This window comes from Oncorhynchus kisutch, linkage group LG18 (genome assembly GCF_002021735.2).
Source record: "Oncorhynchus kisutch isolate 150728-3 linkage group LG18, Okis_V2, whole genome shotgun sequence".
NCBI classification, from domain to species: Eukaryota; Metazoa; Chordata; class Actinopteri; order Salmoniformes; family Salmonidae; genus Oncorhynchus; species Oncorhynchus kisutch.
In genome coordinates, this window is record NC_034191.2 from 8,682,312 (window position 1) to 8,699,243 (window position 16,932).

At 45.2% G+C, this 16,932-nt stretch overlaps 1 protein-coding gene across 1 annotated transcript in view; it reads right to left on the reverse strand.

Moving 5' to 3' along the window:
* Positions 1-16,932, reverse strand: part of LOC109878823 (1-phosphatidylinositol 4,5-bisphosphate phosphodiesterase eta-1-like) — a 106,468-nt gene that overhangs the window by 55,179 nt on the left and 34,357 nt on the right. Inside the window, 4 exon segments of the mRNA XM_031796452.1 lie at positions 5,632-5,725; positions 10,644-10,814; positions 11,381-11,510; positions 12,775-13,018. Of these exon segments, the coding sequence (XP_031652312.1) occupies positions 5,632-5,725; positions 10,644-10,814; positions 11,381-11,510; positions 12,775-13,018 (639 nt within the window).

A 16,932-nucleotide genomic window follows, 5' to 3' on the forward strand; every position in this document is an offset into this window, starting at 1 on the left:
GACAGCAGGATACAAAGACAGGAGAGACAGACAGCAGGATAGAAAGACAGGAGAGACAGACAGCAGGATAGAAAGACAGGAGAGACAGACAGCAGGATAGAAAGACAGGAGAGACAGACAGCAGGAGAGAAAGACAGGAGAGACAGATCGCAGGATAGAAAGACAGGAGAGACAGACAGAAGGATAGAAAGACAGGAGAGAGACAGACAGCAGGATAGAAAGACAGGAGAGACAGACAGCAGGATAGAAAGGCCGGAGAGAGACAGACAGCAGGATAGAAAGACAGGAGAGACAGACAGCAGGAGAGAAAGACAGGAGAGATACAGACAGCAGGAGAGAAAGACAGGAGAGAGACAGACAGCAGGATAGAAAGACAGGAGAGACAGATAGGAGAGACAGACAGGAGAGACAGACAGCAGGAGAGAAAGACAGGAGAGACAGACAGCAGGATAGGAAGACACGAGAGACAGACAGCAAGATAGAAAGACAGGAGAGACAGACAGCAGGATAGAAAGACAGGAGAGACAGACAGGAGAGAGACAGACAGCAGGATAGAAAGACAGGAGACAGACAGCAGGAGAGAAAGACAGCAGGAGAGACAGACAGCAGGAGAGAAAGACAGGAGAGACAGACAGCAGGAGAGAAAGACAGGAGAGACAGACAGCAGGAGAGAAAGACAGGAGAGACAGACAGCAGGATACAAAGACAGGAGAGGCAGACAGCAGGAGAGACAGACAGGAGAGAGACAGACAGCAGGATAGAAAGACAGGAGAGACAGACAGCAGGAGAGACAGACAGGAGAGACAGACAGCAGGATAGAAGACAGGAGAGACAGACAGCAGGAGAGAAAGACAGGAGAGACAGACAGCAGGAGAGAAAGACAGGAGAGACAGACAGCAGGAGAGAAAGACAGGAGAGACAGACAGCAGGATAGAAAGACAGGAGAGACACAGACAGCAGGAGAAAAAGACAGGAGAGACAGACAGACAGCAGGATAGAAAGACAGGAGAGACAGACAGACAGCAGGATAGAAAGACAGGAGAGACAGACAGCAGGAGAGAAAGACAGGAGAGACAGACAGCAGGATAGAAAGACAGGAGAGACAGACAGCAGGATAGAAAGAGGAGAGACAGACAGCAGGATAGAAAGACAGGAGAGAGACAGACAGCAGGATAGAAAGACAGGAGAGAGACAGACAGCAGGATAGAAAGACAGGAGAGACAGACAGCAGGAGAGAAAGACAGGAGAGAGACAGACATCAGGAGAGAGACAGACAGCAGGATAGAAAGACAGGAGAGACAGACAGCAGGATAGAAAGAGGAGAGACAGACAGCAGGAGAGAAAGACAGGAGAGACAGACAGCAGGATAGAAAGACCGGAGAGAGACAGACAGACAGCAGGATAGAAAGAGGAGAGACAGACAGCAGGATAGAAAGACAGGAGAGACAGACAGCAGGATAGAAAGACAGGAGAGACAGACAGCAGGATAGAAAGACAGGAGAGACAGACAGCAGGATAGAAAGACAGGAGAGAGACAGAGGGCAGGAGAGAAAGACAGGAGAGACAGACAGCAGGATACAAAGACAGGAGAGACAGACAGCAGGATAGAAAGACAGGAGAGACAGACAGCAGGATAGAAAGACAGGAGAGACAGACAGCAGGAGAAAAAGACAGGAGAGACAGATAGCAGGATAGAAAGACAGGAGAGACAGACAGAAGGATAGAAAGACAGGAGAGAGACAGACAGCAGGATAGAAAGACAGGAGAGACAGACAGCAGGAGAGAAAGACAGGAGAGACAGACAGCAGGAGAGAAAGACAGGAGAGATAGACAGCATGATAGAAAGAGGAGAGACAGACAGCAGGAGAGAAAGACAGGAGAGACAGACAGCAGGATAGAAAGACAGGAGAGACAGACAGCAGGAGAGAAAGACAGGAGAGACAGATAGCAGGATAGAAAGACAGGAGAGACAGATAGCAGGATAGAAAGACAGGAGAGAGACAGACAGACAGCAGGATAGAAAGAGGAGAGACAGATAGCAGGATAGAAAGACAGGAGAGACAGACAGCAGGATAGAAAGAGGAGAGACAGACAGCAGGATAGAAAGACAGGAGAGACAGACAGCAGGATAGAAAGACAGGAGAGACAGACAGCAGGATAGAAAGAGGAGAGACATACAGCAGGATAGAAAGACAGGAGAGAGACAGACAGCAGGATAGAAAGACAGGAGAGAGACAGACAGCAGGATAGAAAGACAGGAGAGACAGACAGCAGGAGAGAAAGACAGGAGAGAGACAGACATCAGGAGAGAGACAGACAGCAGGATAGAAAGACAGGAGAGACAGACAGCAGGATAGAAAGAGGAGAGACAGACAGCAGGAGAGAAAGACAGGAGAGACAGACAGCAGGATAGAAAGACCGGAGAGAGACAGACAGACAGCAGGAGAGAAAGACAGGAGAGAGACAGACAGCAGGAGAGAAAGACAGGAGAGATAGACAGCATGATAGAAAGAGGAGAGACAGACAGCAGGAGAGAAAGATAGGAGAGACAGACAGCAGGATAGAAAGACAGGAGAGACAGACAGCAGGAGAGAAAGACAGGAGAGAGACAGACAGACAGCAGGATAGAAAGAGGAGAGACAGATAGCAGGATAGAAAGACCGGAGAGAGACAGATAGACAGCAGGAGAGAAAGACAGGAGAGATACAGACAGCAGGAGAGAAAGACAGGAGAGAGACAGACAGCAGGATAGAAAGACAGGAGAGACAGATAGCAGGAGAGAAAGACAGGAGAGAGACAGACAGCAGGATAGAAAGACAGGAGAGACAGACAGCAGGATAGAAAGACAGGAGAGACAGACAGCAGGATAGAAAGACAGGAGAGAGACAGAGGGCAGGATAGAAAGACAGGAGAGACAGACAGCAGGATACAAAGACAGGAGAGACAGACAGCAGGATAGAAAGACAGGAGAGACAGACAGCAGGATAGAAAGACAGGAGAGACAGACAGCAGGATAGAAAGACAGGAGAGACAGACAGCAGGAGAGAAAGACAGGAGAGACAGATCGCAGGATAGAAAGACAGGAGAGACAGACAGAAGGATAGAAAGACAGGAGAGAGACAGACAGCAGGATAGAAAGACAGGAGAGACAGACAGCAGGATAGAAAGACAGGAGACAGACAGACAGCAGGATAGAAAGACAGGAGAGACAGACAGCAGGAGAGAAAGACAGGAGAGATACAGACAGCAGGAGAGAAAGACAGGAGAGAGACAGACAGCAGGATAGAAAGACAGGAGAGACAGATAGCAGGAGAGAAAGACAGGAGAGAGACAGACAGCAGGATAGAAAGACAGGAGAGACAGACAGCAGGATAGAAAGACAGGAGAGACAGACAGCAGGATAGAAAGACAGGAGAGAGACAGAGGGCAGGATAGAAAGACAGGAGAGACAGACAGCAGGATACAAAGACAGGAGAGACAGACAGCAGGATAGAAAGACAGGAGAGACAGACAGCAGGATAGAAAGACAGGAGAGACAGACAGCAGGATAGAAAGACAGGAGAGACAGACAGCAGGAGAGAAAGACAGGAGAGACAGATCGCAGGATAGAAAGACAGGAGAGACAGACAGAAGGATAGAAAGACAGGAGAGAGACAGACAGCAGGATAGAAAGACAGGAGAGACAGACAGCAGGATAGAAAGGCCGGAGAGAGACAGACAGCAGGATAGAAAGACAGGAGGGACAGACAGCAGGATAGAAAGACAGGAGACAGACAGACAGCAGGAGAGAAAGACAGGAGAGACAGACAGCAGGAGAGAAAGACAGGAGAGAGACAGACAGCAGGAGAGAAAGACAGGAGAGACAGACAGCAGGAGAGAAAGACATGAGAGATAGACAGCATGACAGAAAGACAGGAGACAGACAGACAGCAGGATAGAAAGACAGGAGAGACAGACAGCAGGAGAGAAAGACAGGAGAGAGACAGACAGCAGGAGAGAAAGACAGGAGAGACAGACAGCAGGAGAGAAAGACAGGAGAGATAGGCAGCATGATAGAAAGAGGAGAGACAGACAGCAGGAGAGAAAGACAGGAGAGACAGACAGCATGATAGAAAGAGGAGAGACAGACAGCAGGAGAGAAAGACAGGAGAGACAGACAGCAGGAGAGAAAGACAGGAGAGACAGACAGCAGGATAGAAAGACCGGAGAGAGACAGACAGCAGGATAGAAAGACAGGAGAGAGACAGACAGCAGGATAGAAAGACAGGAGAGACAGACAGCAGGAGAGAAAGACAGGAGAGACAGACAGCAGGATAGAAAGAGGAGAGACAGATATCAGGATAGAAAGACCGGAGAGAGACTGATAGACAGCAGGAGAGAAAGACCGGAGAGAGACTGATAGACAGCAGGAGAGACAGACAGGAGAGAGACAGACAGCAGGATAGAAAGACAGGAGAGACAGACAGCAGGAGAGAAAGACAGGAGAGACAGACAGCAGGATAGAAAGACCGGAGAGAGACAGACAGCAGGATAGAAAGACAGGAGAGAGACAGACAGCAGGATAGAAAGACAGGAGAGACAGACAGCAGGAGAGAAAGACAGGAGAGACAGACAGCAGGATAGAAAGAGGAGAGACAGATATCAGGATAGAAAGACCGGAGAGAGACTGATAGACAGCAGGAGAGAAAGACCGGAGAGAGACTGATAGACAGCAGGAGAGACAGACAGGAGAGAGACAGACAGCAGGATAGAAAGACAGGAGAGACAGACAGCAGGAGAGAAAGACAGGAGAGACAGATAGCAGGATAGAAAGACAGGAGAGACAGACAGCACAAAGGTGCCCCTCTTGTCCAGGTGGGAAAGGGCAGTGTGGAGTGCAATATAGATTGCATCATCTGTGGATCTGTTGGTGCGGAATGCAAATTGGAGTGGGTCTAGGGTTTCTGGAATAATGGTGTTGATGTGAGCCTATCTAACTATCTGTCAGCCTCGTTCTCTCTCCTTGTCCTATACCTCTATCCTATCCTCCTCTCCAACTCCTCCCTCTCCTCTCTTCAATCCTCCAACTCTCACTATTCTCCACCTACTCTCTCCTTCCTCCTCCACCTCTCCCCTTCCTCCTCCATCTCTCCCCTTCCTCCAACACCTCTCCCCTTCCTCCTCCACCTCTCCCCTTCCTCCTCCACCTCTCCCCTTCCTCCTCTACCTCTCCCCTTCCTCCTCTACCTCTCCCCTTTCTCCTCCACCTCTCCCCTTCCTCCTCCATCTCTCCCCTTCCTCCAACACCTCTCCCCTTCCTCCTCCACCTCTCCCCTTCCTCCTCCACCTCTCCCCTTCCTCCTCTACCTCTCCCCTTCCTCCTCTACCTCTCCCCTTTCTCCTCCACCTCTCCCCTTCCTCCTCCTCACCTTGCTCCTCCTCCCTTTCCTCCTCCATTGTGGTTGAGTTTAACTGAAGCCCCAAAGACAATTTATCTACCATGAAATTATGGCCACTGAGTCTTCAACCCGTTTACAGCCAGACTTACTGCCAGAGGGAGCGAGGGAGAGAGAGAGAGAGAGAGAGAGAGAGAGAGAGAGAACGAGAGAGAGAGTGAGTGTGTGTATGTGTGTTTGTGACAGAGGGGCTTACCCTCAATTCCCAGAATGCCTTTCTGTTTGTTCTCTTCAGAAAGCTCAAACTTATCAATGACATCCAGACAGTATTCTGTAGTCACATTCATCATCTGAGGAGAGAGACACACACTGTCAGAACACACACCCACAAAGACACACACTGTCAAAACACACACCCACACAGACACACACTGTCAAAACACACACTGTCACACCCACACAGACACTGAATAAAGAGAGAAGGAGACATAGTGAGGAAGGAAAGATTGAAGAGACACACTATCACAACAAACACAAACACACACACAGCGTTTCACTACACTCACATTGACATCTGCTAACCATGAGTATGTGACCAATAACATTTGATTTGATTTGACACACACGCACACATTTGTTACGAGAGAGACACTATCAGAGAAACCAAGCCACAATCTGCCATCAAAAAAGACTCCTGAGAGACCCCTGTCAAAATACTCACACAAAAATGCCTCCCCCCCTCACCCAACCCCTGGCCCCCGAGTATTGGTGTCTAGACTGAGGCAATAAGGTGGACTTCAGGTCCTTTTCTGGATGATCATGACTTTGCACATAACAAAGCCTGTCTACACTTTATTTGGAAACACTGTAGGGCTGAGAGCACACTAGTGCTCAGACTTCTTCCTTCTTCCTGATATGGGACCTCCGTTTTATTGGCCTAATCATATCATTTAATATTCATTCAATAGGATCTCTGTGGGTCTCGTCGTAAAGATGTGGAATTTAACTTAACACCAAAAAAGTGTAATAACATTTGGCGAATGTCATTAGGCCACAATTTCTGCATCCACTGCTGTCCGCACACATCTCAGTGTCGGCTACTCATCAATGCCTTGGCAGAATGTCAGTGTTCTCGTCAAACCACATTACATTTTGGAGCACAGACTATACCACCCATTTTCATGTCCATTCGGCTCATTTGGTCTCTTACGTGGTAATAATGATAAAGTGGTATAATAACCTACAGTTTTCTTGACATGTAGTTTGTATTATTGTGATAGAGTCATGTTTTACGGCGTACCGTACCAGACCATACCGCCTGACCTTCACCACCGACTATACTATAGGTGACTAAAACTACATTATCTAGTGTTGTCTGTCTGTGAACCCTGACCTTCACCACCGACTATACTATAGGTCACTAGTGTTGTCTGTCTGTGAACCCTGACCTTCACCACTGACTATACTATAGGTCACTAGTGTTGTCTGTCTGTGAACCCTGACCTTCACCTCTGACTATACTATAGGTCACTAAAACTACATTATCTAGTGTTGTCTGTCTGTGAACCCTGACCTTCACCACTGACTATACTATAGGTCACTAGTGTTGTCTGTCTGTGAACCCTGATCTTCACCACTGACTATACTATAGGTCACTAAAACTACATTATCAAGTGTTGTCTGTCTGTGAACCCTGACCTTCACCACCGACTATACTATAGGTCACTAAAACTACATTATCTAGTGTTGTCTGTCTGTGAACCCTGACCTTCACCACCGACTATACTATAGGTGACTAAAACTACATTATCTAGTGTTGTCTGTCTGTGAACCCTGACCTTCACCACCGACTATACTATAGGTCACTAAAACTACATTATCTAGTGTTGTCTGTCTGTGAACCCTGACCTTCACCACCGACTATACTATAGGTCACTAAAACTACATTATCTAGTGTTGTCTGTCTGTGAACCCTGACCTTCACCACTGACTATACTATAGGTGACTAAAACTACATTATCTAGTGTTGTCTGTCTGTGAACCCTGACCTTCACCACTGACTATACTATAGGTGACTAAAACTACATTATCTAGTGTTGTCTGTCTGTGAACCCTGACCTTCACCACCGACTATACTATAGGTGACTAAAACTACATTATCAAGTGTTGTCTGTCTGTGAACCCTGACCTTCACCACCGACTATACTATAGGTCACTAAAACTACATTATCAAGTGTTGTCTGTCTGTGAACCCTGACCTTCACCACTGACTATACTATAGGTGACTAAAACTACATTATCTAGTGTTGTCTGTCTGTGAACCCTGACCTTCACCACTGACTATACTATAGGTGACTAAAACTACATTATCTAGTGTTGTCTGTCTGTGAACCCTGACCTTCACCTCTGACTATACTATAGGTCACTAAAACTACATTATCTAGTGTTGTCTGTCTGTGAACCCTGACCTTCACCACCGACTATACTATAGGTCACTAAAACTACATTATCTAGTGTTGTCTGTCTGTGAACCCTGACCTTCACCACCGACTATACTATAGGTCACTAAAACTACATTATCTAGTGTTGTCTGTCTGTGAACCCTGACCTTCACCACTGACTATACTATAGGTGACTAAAACTACATTATCTAGTGTTGTCTGTCTGTGAACCCTGACCTTCACCACTGACTATACTATAGGTGACTAAAACTACATTATCTAGTGTTGTCTGTCTGTGAACCCTGACCTTCACCACTGACTATACTATAGGTGACTAAAACTACATTATCTAGTGTTGTCTGTCTGTGAACCCTGACCTTCACCTCTGACTATACTATAGGTCACTAAAACTACATTATCTAGTGTTGTCTGTCTGTGAACCCTGACCTTCACCACTGACTATACTATAGGTGACTAAAACTACATTATCTAGTGTTGTCTGTCTGTGAACCCTGACCTTCACCACCGACTATACTATAGGTGACTAAAACTACATTATCTAGTGTTGTCTGTCTGTGAACCCTGACCTTCACCACTGACTATACTATAGGTGACTAAAACTACATTATCTAGTGTTGTCTGTCTGTGAACCCTGACCTTCACCACCGACTATACTATAGGTGACTAAAACTACATTATCAAGTGTTGTCTGTCTGTGAACCCTGACCTTCACCACCGACTATACTATAGGTCACTAAAACTACATTATCAAGTGTTGTCTGTCTGTGAACCCTGACCTTCACCACCGACTATACTATAGGTCACTAAAACTACATTATCTAGTGTTGTCTGTCTGTGAACCCTGACCTTCACCACTGACTATACTATAGGTGACTAAAACTACATTATCTAGTGTTGTCTGTCTGTGAACCCTGACCTTCACCACTGACTATACTATAGGTGACTAAAACTACATTATCTAGTGTTGTCTGTCTGTGAACCCTGACCTTCACCACTGACAATACTATAGGTGACTAAAACTACATTATCTAGTGTTGTCTGTCTGTGAACCCTGACCTTCACCACTGACTATACTATAGGTGACTAAAACTACATTATCTAGTGTTGTCTGTCTGTGAACCCTGACCTTCACCACCGACTATACTATAGGTGACTAAAACTACATTATCAAGTGTTGTCTGTCTGTGAACCCTGACCTTCACCACCGACTATACTATAGGTGACTAAAACTACATTATCTAGTGTTGTCTGTCTGTGAACCCTGACCTTCACCACTGACTATACTATAGGTGACTAAAACTACATTATCTAGTGTTGTCTGTCTGTGAACCCTGACCTTCACCACTGACTATACTATAGGTGACTAAAACTACATTATCTAGTGTTGTCTGTCTGTGAACCCTGACCTTCACCACCGACTATACTATAGGTGACTAAAACTACATTATCTAGTGTTGTCTGTCTGTGAACCCTGACCTTCACCACTGACTATACTATAGGTGACTAAAACTACATTATCTAGTGTTGTCTGTCTGTGAACCCTGACCTTCACCACTGACTATACTATAGGTGACTAAAACTACATTATCTAGTGTTGTCTGTCTGTGAACCCTGACCTTCACCACTGACTATACTATAGGTGACTAAAACTACATTATCTAGTGTTGCCTGTCTGTGAACCCTGACCTTCACCACTGACTATACTATAGGTGACTAAAACTACATTATCTAGTGTTGTCTGTCTGTGAACCCTGACCTTCACCACTGACTATACTATAGGTGACTAAAACTACATTATCTAGTGTTGTCTGTCTGTGAACCCTGACCTTCACCACCGACTATACTATAGGTCACTAAAACTACATTATCAAGTGTTGTCTGTCTGTGAACCCTGACCTTCACCGCCGACTATACTATAGGTGACTAAAACTACATTATCTAGTGTTGTCTGTCTGTGAACCCTGACCTTCACCACTGACTATACTATAGGTGACTAAAACTACATTATCTAGTGTTGTCTGTCTGTGAACCCTGACCTTCACCACTGACTATACTATAGGTGACTAAAACTACATTATCTAGTGTTGTCTGTCTGTGAACCCTGACCTTCACCACCGACTATACTATAGGTGACTAAAACTACATTATCTAGTGTTGTCTGTCTGTGAACCCTGACCTTCACCACTGACTATACTATAGGTGACTAAAACTACATTATCTAGTGTTGTCTGTCTGTGAACCCTGACCTTCACCACTGACTATACTATAGGTGACTAAAACTACATTATCTAGTGTTGTCTGTCTGTGAACCCTGACCTTCACCACTGACTATACTATAGGTGACTAAAACTACATTATCTAGTGTTGTCTGTCTGTGAACCCTGACCTTCACCACTGACTATACTATAGGTGACTAAAACTACATTATCTAGTGTTGTCTGTCTGTGAACCCTGACCTTCACCACTGACTATACTATAGGTGACTAAAACTACATTATCTAGTGTTGTCTGTCTGTGAACCCTGACCTTCACCACCGACTATACTATAGGTGACTAAAACTACATTATCTAGTGTTGTCTGTCTGTGAACCCTGACCTTCACCTCTGACTATACTATAGGTAACTAAAACTACATTATCTAGTGTTGTCTGTCTGTGAACCCTGACCTTCACCACCGACTATACTATAGGTGACTAAAACTACATTATCTAGTGTTGTCTGTCTGTGAACCCTGACCTTCACCTCTGACTATACTATAGGTCACTAAAACTACATTATCTAGTGTTGTCTGTCTGTGAACCCTGACCTTCTGTTCGTTGCGCATGAAGTTGGCCAGCTCGTCAGCCGTCAGGTGGTCCTTCCTGTCGCTGTATCCCATGAGCAGCAGATACAGGTCCCGCCGCAGTGACATCATCTTATAGAACACGCTGAACTCCTCAAACGTCAACGTGCCCTGTTGGTCGTCTGAGTCCGCTTCCTGTGGGAAAGAGGAAATGACATCACCATTAGTAAGAGGCTGTAGTGGTCAGGTGATAAAATTCCAATTCGACCCCTCTCTTCCAGATTCTTTAAACTTATTTTGTCTGTAAACCTCTGCTATATTCACACTCAGCCATGGTGCCTCTACATGGTCCCAAACAACTACAAGGAGATTGTCATGTGAGGACAGAAAAGTCAACTGTGTTCTGACATTGTCCTTTTTTCGGTTCATACAACAATTCACTCCTGGCGGTGCCTTAAAAATTGTGGACTACAAACCAACTGCACTATCTGACCGTTATGCTCAGAACTCGCCTGTCATTTGAATCACATGTCCCATATGACACCCTATTCCCTATATAGTGCACTACTTTAGACTAGAGCCCTATGGCACCCTATTCCCTATATATATAGTGCACTACTTTAGACCAGAGCCCTATGGCACCCTATTCCCTATATATATAGTGCACTACTTTAGACCAGAGCCCTATGGCACCCTATTCCCTAGTGCACTACATCCCTCTTTTGTCTTCTCAGGTACAGTATTTGGTCCCTGTGACTGACCTGGAACATGTGTTTGACCTTCCTGCGGGGCAGGTTGACGTTCATCTTGTGCAGTAACTGGTAGATCTCCTCCATGTTCAACAGACCATCTCCGTTCTTATCAGCCTCCTCAAACGTCTGCTTCATCCACCTACACACACACAAGTTAAGGACACAGCCATGGGAGTGTGTGTGTGTGTATGTGTGTGTGTGGAGGGTACAGTAGTCAGCAAGATGTCTAGCTAGTTTAGAAACATCAGGATCATCACCAGAGTTTGGCTAGCCAATGCACTGCAGCACAGAGTTTCTAAACCCAGAGGTGCAACACCACCAGAGTTTGGCTAGCCAATGCACTGCAGCACAGAGTTTCTAAACCCAGAGGTGCAACATCAAAAAGACTTCCGGGAATGCTTGTGAAGCAGAACAGGCTGGGGTTTGGGGTCTGACAAGCCAATGAGAGAAATCAGATTCTTCCTTCGTTGTTAATTTGCTCAAAATCTAAAGGAACAATCTAGATTTCAGTAGTTACATATTATTACTCCAACCTCATGAAAGTGACAAATTTGAAGGAAAAAACAACTTTATATCGAAGGAGTGCCTTGGATTTGAAAGGTCTGCACATGCTCAGTTCGACGTGAGAATGACCCGTTAGACCTGATGCCGTGTTTCTGCACGTGAGCTTAGCTAGCCAATGCCACCATGACATCGCCTTCAAGCGTGATCAGCGATTTCTATTGGATAAGCCTGTTTAAGCCTATCTTCCTACTGGAGTCTAAAGTCTAAACTTGTGTTACAGTTAATTTTAGAAACACTATATAATGTGTATTCAAGCTGAGAGGCTTTTCAACAACAAAAACAACACTGTGTTTTGTCAGTTGTCAAATCCAGTCAGAACAGAACAGCGCTCAAAGGCAAACACAAACACACACTGCATGCAGCAGGCAGAGGGAGACATGAAAAGAGGGAGACTACTGTCAAAGCAGAGGAGAGGAGAGAAGAGTGAGCATAACAGTGGGTTATCCAGTTAACAGAGAAGAAGAAGAGCATAACAGTGGGTTATCCAGTTAACAGAGAAGAAGAAGAGCATAACAGTGGGTTATCCAGTTAACAGAGAAGAAGAAGAGCATAACAGTGGGTTATCCAGTTAACAGAGAAGAAGAAGAGCATAACAGTGGGTTATCCAGTTAACAGAGAAGAAGAAGAGCATAACAGTGGGTTATCCAGTTAACAGAGAAGAAGAAGAGCATAACAGTGGGTTATCCAGTTAACTGATTGAACAATACTGGTTAGGGGTTACGGATACACACACCCCCACTGTTATGCTCTTCTTACGAGGTACAAGGAGGACATAGGTTTGTGTGTGTGTGTGTGTGTGTGTGTGTGTGCGTGTGTGTGTGTTAGTCTTGAAAGGATATTGGTCATGTGTCCGTTGTCGTTTGGCCAGTGAGTCCTCGTCACTGATGCCAGCCATCAGGTATCGTAGTCCTGTCACCCAGGTACGAGCCTCTTCAGGGTTAGAGGTCACCAGGTCTAGGGACTCCATGTGGTTGCCATGGTAAATGGTGAAACAGCAGGCCGGGTCGAAACTGCCCTCCGCATGGCGGTGGAAGATGTCTGACTGACGGCCCTCCGTCACCTTGTACAGCGAATCAATGGTGACTGAAAGGGAAAGAGGGCGGGACAGGAAGAGAGAGAGGACCAATCAGGGTTGGGAGTCTGCATCTGTTTATATTAGTTACTGTGCTGTTACTAAGCAGCAATGCATTACGGCAGTGTTACGTCACTACACCTAATAGGAAATGCACATGCGCACTGGGGTGCTGGGAACTGTAGAGCACGAGGGGTTTTGACTAAACGAAAACTAACTGTACTCCCGTCTCCTGCCTGGTCATTTCTCCACAACACAAATAGTACAGTGGCGTACAGCACTGATAAGCTTGGGAATTCATTAAGTAGCTCTCATTTGTGATCAAAATGGATGAAACCAAACAAAAGTCTGCAAAGAGACAACAAGTTAAGCCTCTGATATCTCCTAGGGCAATGATAGTTTCTCTCTCTTAAATATTGAATGAAGGCCACAACGAGGAGAAGCTAGAGATAAACATATAACCAGACAGACACTGCAGCAAATAAACTGGCATACCCTGAAATCACAGCATCACTACTGTAGTCAACAACATGGCTGAAATCACAGCATCACTACTGTAGTCAACAACATGGCTGAAATCACAGCATCACTACTGTAGTCAACAACATGGCTGAAATCACAGCATCACTACTGTAGTCAACAACATGGCTGAAATCACAGAATCACTACTGTAGTCAACAGCATGGCTGAAATCACAGCATCACTACTGTAGTCAACAGCATGGCTGAAATCACAGAATCACTACTGTAGTCAACAACATGGCTGAAATCACAGCATCACTACTGTAGTCAACAACATGGCTGAAATCACAGCATCACTACTGTAGTCAACAACATGGCTGAAATCACAGCATCACTACTGTAGTCAACAACATGGCTGAAATCACAGAATCACTACTGTAGTCAACAGCATGGCTGAAATCACAGCATCACTACTGTAGTCAACAACATGGCTGAAATCACAGCATCACTACTGTAGTCAACAGCATGGCTGAAATCACAGCATCACTACTGTAGTCAACAACAAGGCATTGTAATGATTTCTAATCTCCTATAGGGACTAGGAGAGAGAGAGAGAGAGAGAGAGAGAGAGCGAGAGAGCGAGAGAGAGAGAGAGAGAGAGAGAGAGAGAGAGAGAGAGAGAGAGAGAGAGAGAGAGCAGTTTGGGTGACTAACCCACACTTCAGGAAGGCTTTGACTATGTGCAGACTCAGTGAGCATAGCCTTGCTATTGAGAAAGGCCGCCGTAGCCAGACCTGGCTCTCAAGATCTTTCTCAGATTATTACCAATCCTACAAGGTATGACTCCAAACACCCAAAAAAGGCTACTCTCCTTGATGTTATCCTCACAAATTATCCTGATAGGTATCAGTCTGGTGTTTTCTGTAATGACCTTAGTGATCACTGTTCTACAGCCCGTGTTCGTAATGGTTGCTCAGTGAGAAAACCTGTCCTACTTTGTCATGGACACTTGCTAAAAAACTTTAATGAGCAAGCCTTCCTTCATGACCTGGCCTCTGTAAATTGGTATAGAATCAGCTTGATCCACTCTGTTGAAGAAGCTTGGACTTCTTTTTCGATATCTTCAATGATATTGTTAACAAACACGCACCCATAAAGATAATGAGAATTAAAAACAGGTTCAGCCCCTGGTTTGACCATGATCTTGCAGAGTTACTCCATCTCAAGAATTGCATTTGGCGAAAGGCTTGGCACACGCATACTCAGGCTGACTGTCTTCCGTTCGGGCAAATGAGAAATTATTACATTCTGGCTATCCGGAAGGCCAAATTAAGTTACTTTAAGGAGCAGTTCTCTCTCTGTGGGTCTAATCCCAAGACGTTCTCTAAACAGTTAAAGACCTGAAGAATAAACCCTCCTCCTCACAGCTGCCCATGTCCCTTAATGTTGATGATGTGGTTGCTACTGACAAGAAGCACATGGCTGAGCTCTTTAATCACCACTTCATTAAGTCAGGATTCCTATTTGACTCAGACATGCCTTCTAATGCGACTATGCACTACAAAGTTTCTCCCTGCAGGCGGTCACTGAGTCCAAGGTGCTAAAGGAGCTCTTAAATTTGACCCCCAAAAAACATATGGGTCAGATGGTTTAGACCCTTTCTTCTGTAAGGTTGCTGCCCCTATAATCGCCAAGCCTCTCTCTGACCTTTTTAACCTGTCTCTCCTCCCTGGGGAGGTTCCCATTGCTTGGAAGGCAGCCACAGTTCATATTTTATTTAAAGTGGGAGATCAAGCTGATCCTAACTGTTATAGGCCTATTTCTATGTTGCTCTGTTTAACAAAAGTGTTGGAAAAACGTGTACATAATCAGAAGACTGGCTTTCTTAATGTCTATAGTATTCTCTTGAGTTTGCAATATGGTTTCCGCTCAGGTTATGGATGTGTCACTGCAACCTTAAAGGTCCTCAATGATGTCACCATTGTCCTTAATGCTAAGCAATATTGTGCTGCTATTTTTATTGACTTGGCTAAAGCTTTTGATACGGTAGACCATTCCATTCTTGTGTTGCGGCTAAGGAGTATTGGTGTCCCTGAGGGGTCTTTGGCCTGGTTTGCTATCTACCTCTCTCAAAGAGTGCAGTGTATAAAGTCAGAACATCTGCTGTCTCAGCCACTGCCTGTCACCAAGGGAGTACCCCAAGGCTCAATTCTAGGCCCCACGCTCTTTTCATTTTACATCAACAACACAGCTCAAGCAGTAGGAATCTCTCTCATCCATTTATATGCAGATGATAGTTATACTCAACTGGCCCCTACCCAGATTTTGTGTTAAACGCTCTACAACAAAGCTTTCTTAGTGTCCAACAAGCTTTCTCTGCCCTTAACCTTGTTCTGAACACCTGCAAAACAAAGGACATGTGGTTTGGTAAGAAGAATGCCCATTTTCCCCACAGGTGTGATTACTACCTCTTGAGGGTTTAGAGCTGGAGGTAGTCACCTCATGCAAGTACTTGGGAGTATGGCTAGACGGTGCACTGTCATTCTCTCAGCACATATCAAAGCTGCAGGGTAAAGTTATATATAGACTTGGTTTAACTCTGATTCAGATGACCATCCTACCCATGCTAGATTATGGAGATGTAATTTATACATCGTCAGGTAAGGGTGCTCTCGAGCGGCTAGATGTTCTTTACCTACTGGTTGATGCTTATTTCTAAAACCCTCTTAGGCCTCACTCCCCCCTATCTGAGATATCTACTGCAGCCCTCATCCTCCCCATACAACACCCGTTCTGCCAGTCACATTCTGTTAAAGGTCCCCAAAGCACACACATCCCTCGGTCGCTCGTCTCTTACTGACAGTTGTGGCTACTTTGCGTGATGTATTGTTGTCTCTACCTTCTTGCCCTTTGTGCTGTTGTCTGTGCCCAACAATGTTTGTACCCTGTTTTGTGCTGCTACCATGTTGTGCTGCTGCCATGTTGTGTTGCTACCATGTCGTTGTCATGTTTTGTTGCTGCCATGTTGCTACTGTGTTTTCATGTGTTGCTGCCTTGCTATGTTGTCGTCTTAGGTCTCTCTTTAAATAGTGTTGTGTTGTCTCTCTTGCTGTGTTGTGTGTTTTGTCCTATATTTCAAAATATATATATTTTATCCCAGCCCCCATCCCCGCAGGAGGCCTTTTGCCTTTTGGTAAATAAGAATTTGTTCTTAACTGACTTGCCACATTAAATGTTAAATAAAAACATTTAAAAAAGAGAAGACAGGCTAAGAGAGAGCGAGAGAGAGAAAGAGGCTGAGAGGGAGAGAGCAAAAATATACATTATTTGACATTCCTACAAGGTTAAAAGATTGGATAAAGTTACATAAAGCATTGTTTTATATTGCTTCGATGTTGCCAAAAGGAAGCGACTCTGTTAAGGGTAGAACTAGGGGTGTTAAGGGTAGAACTAGGGGTGTTAGG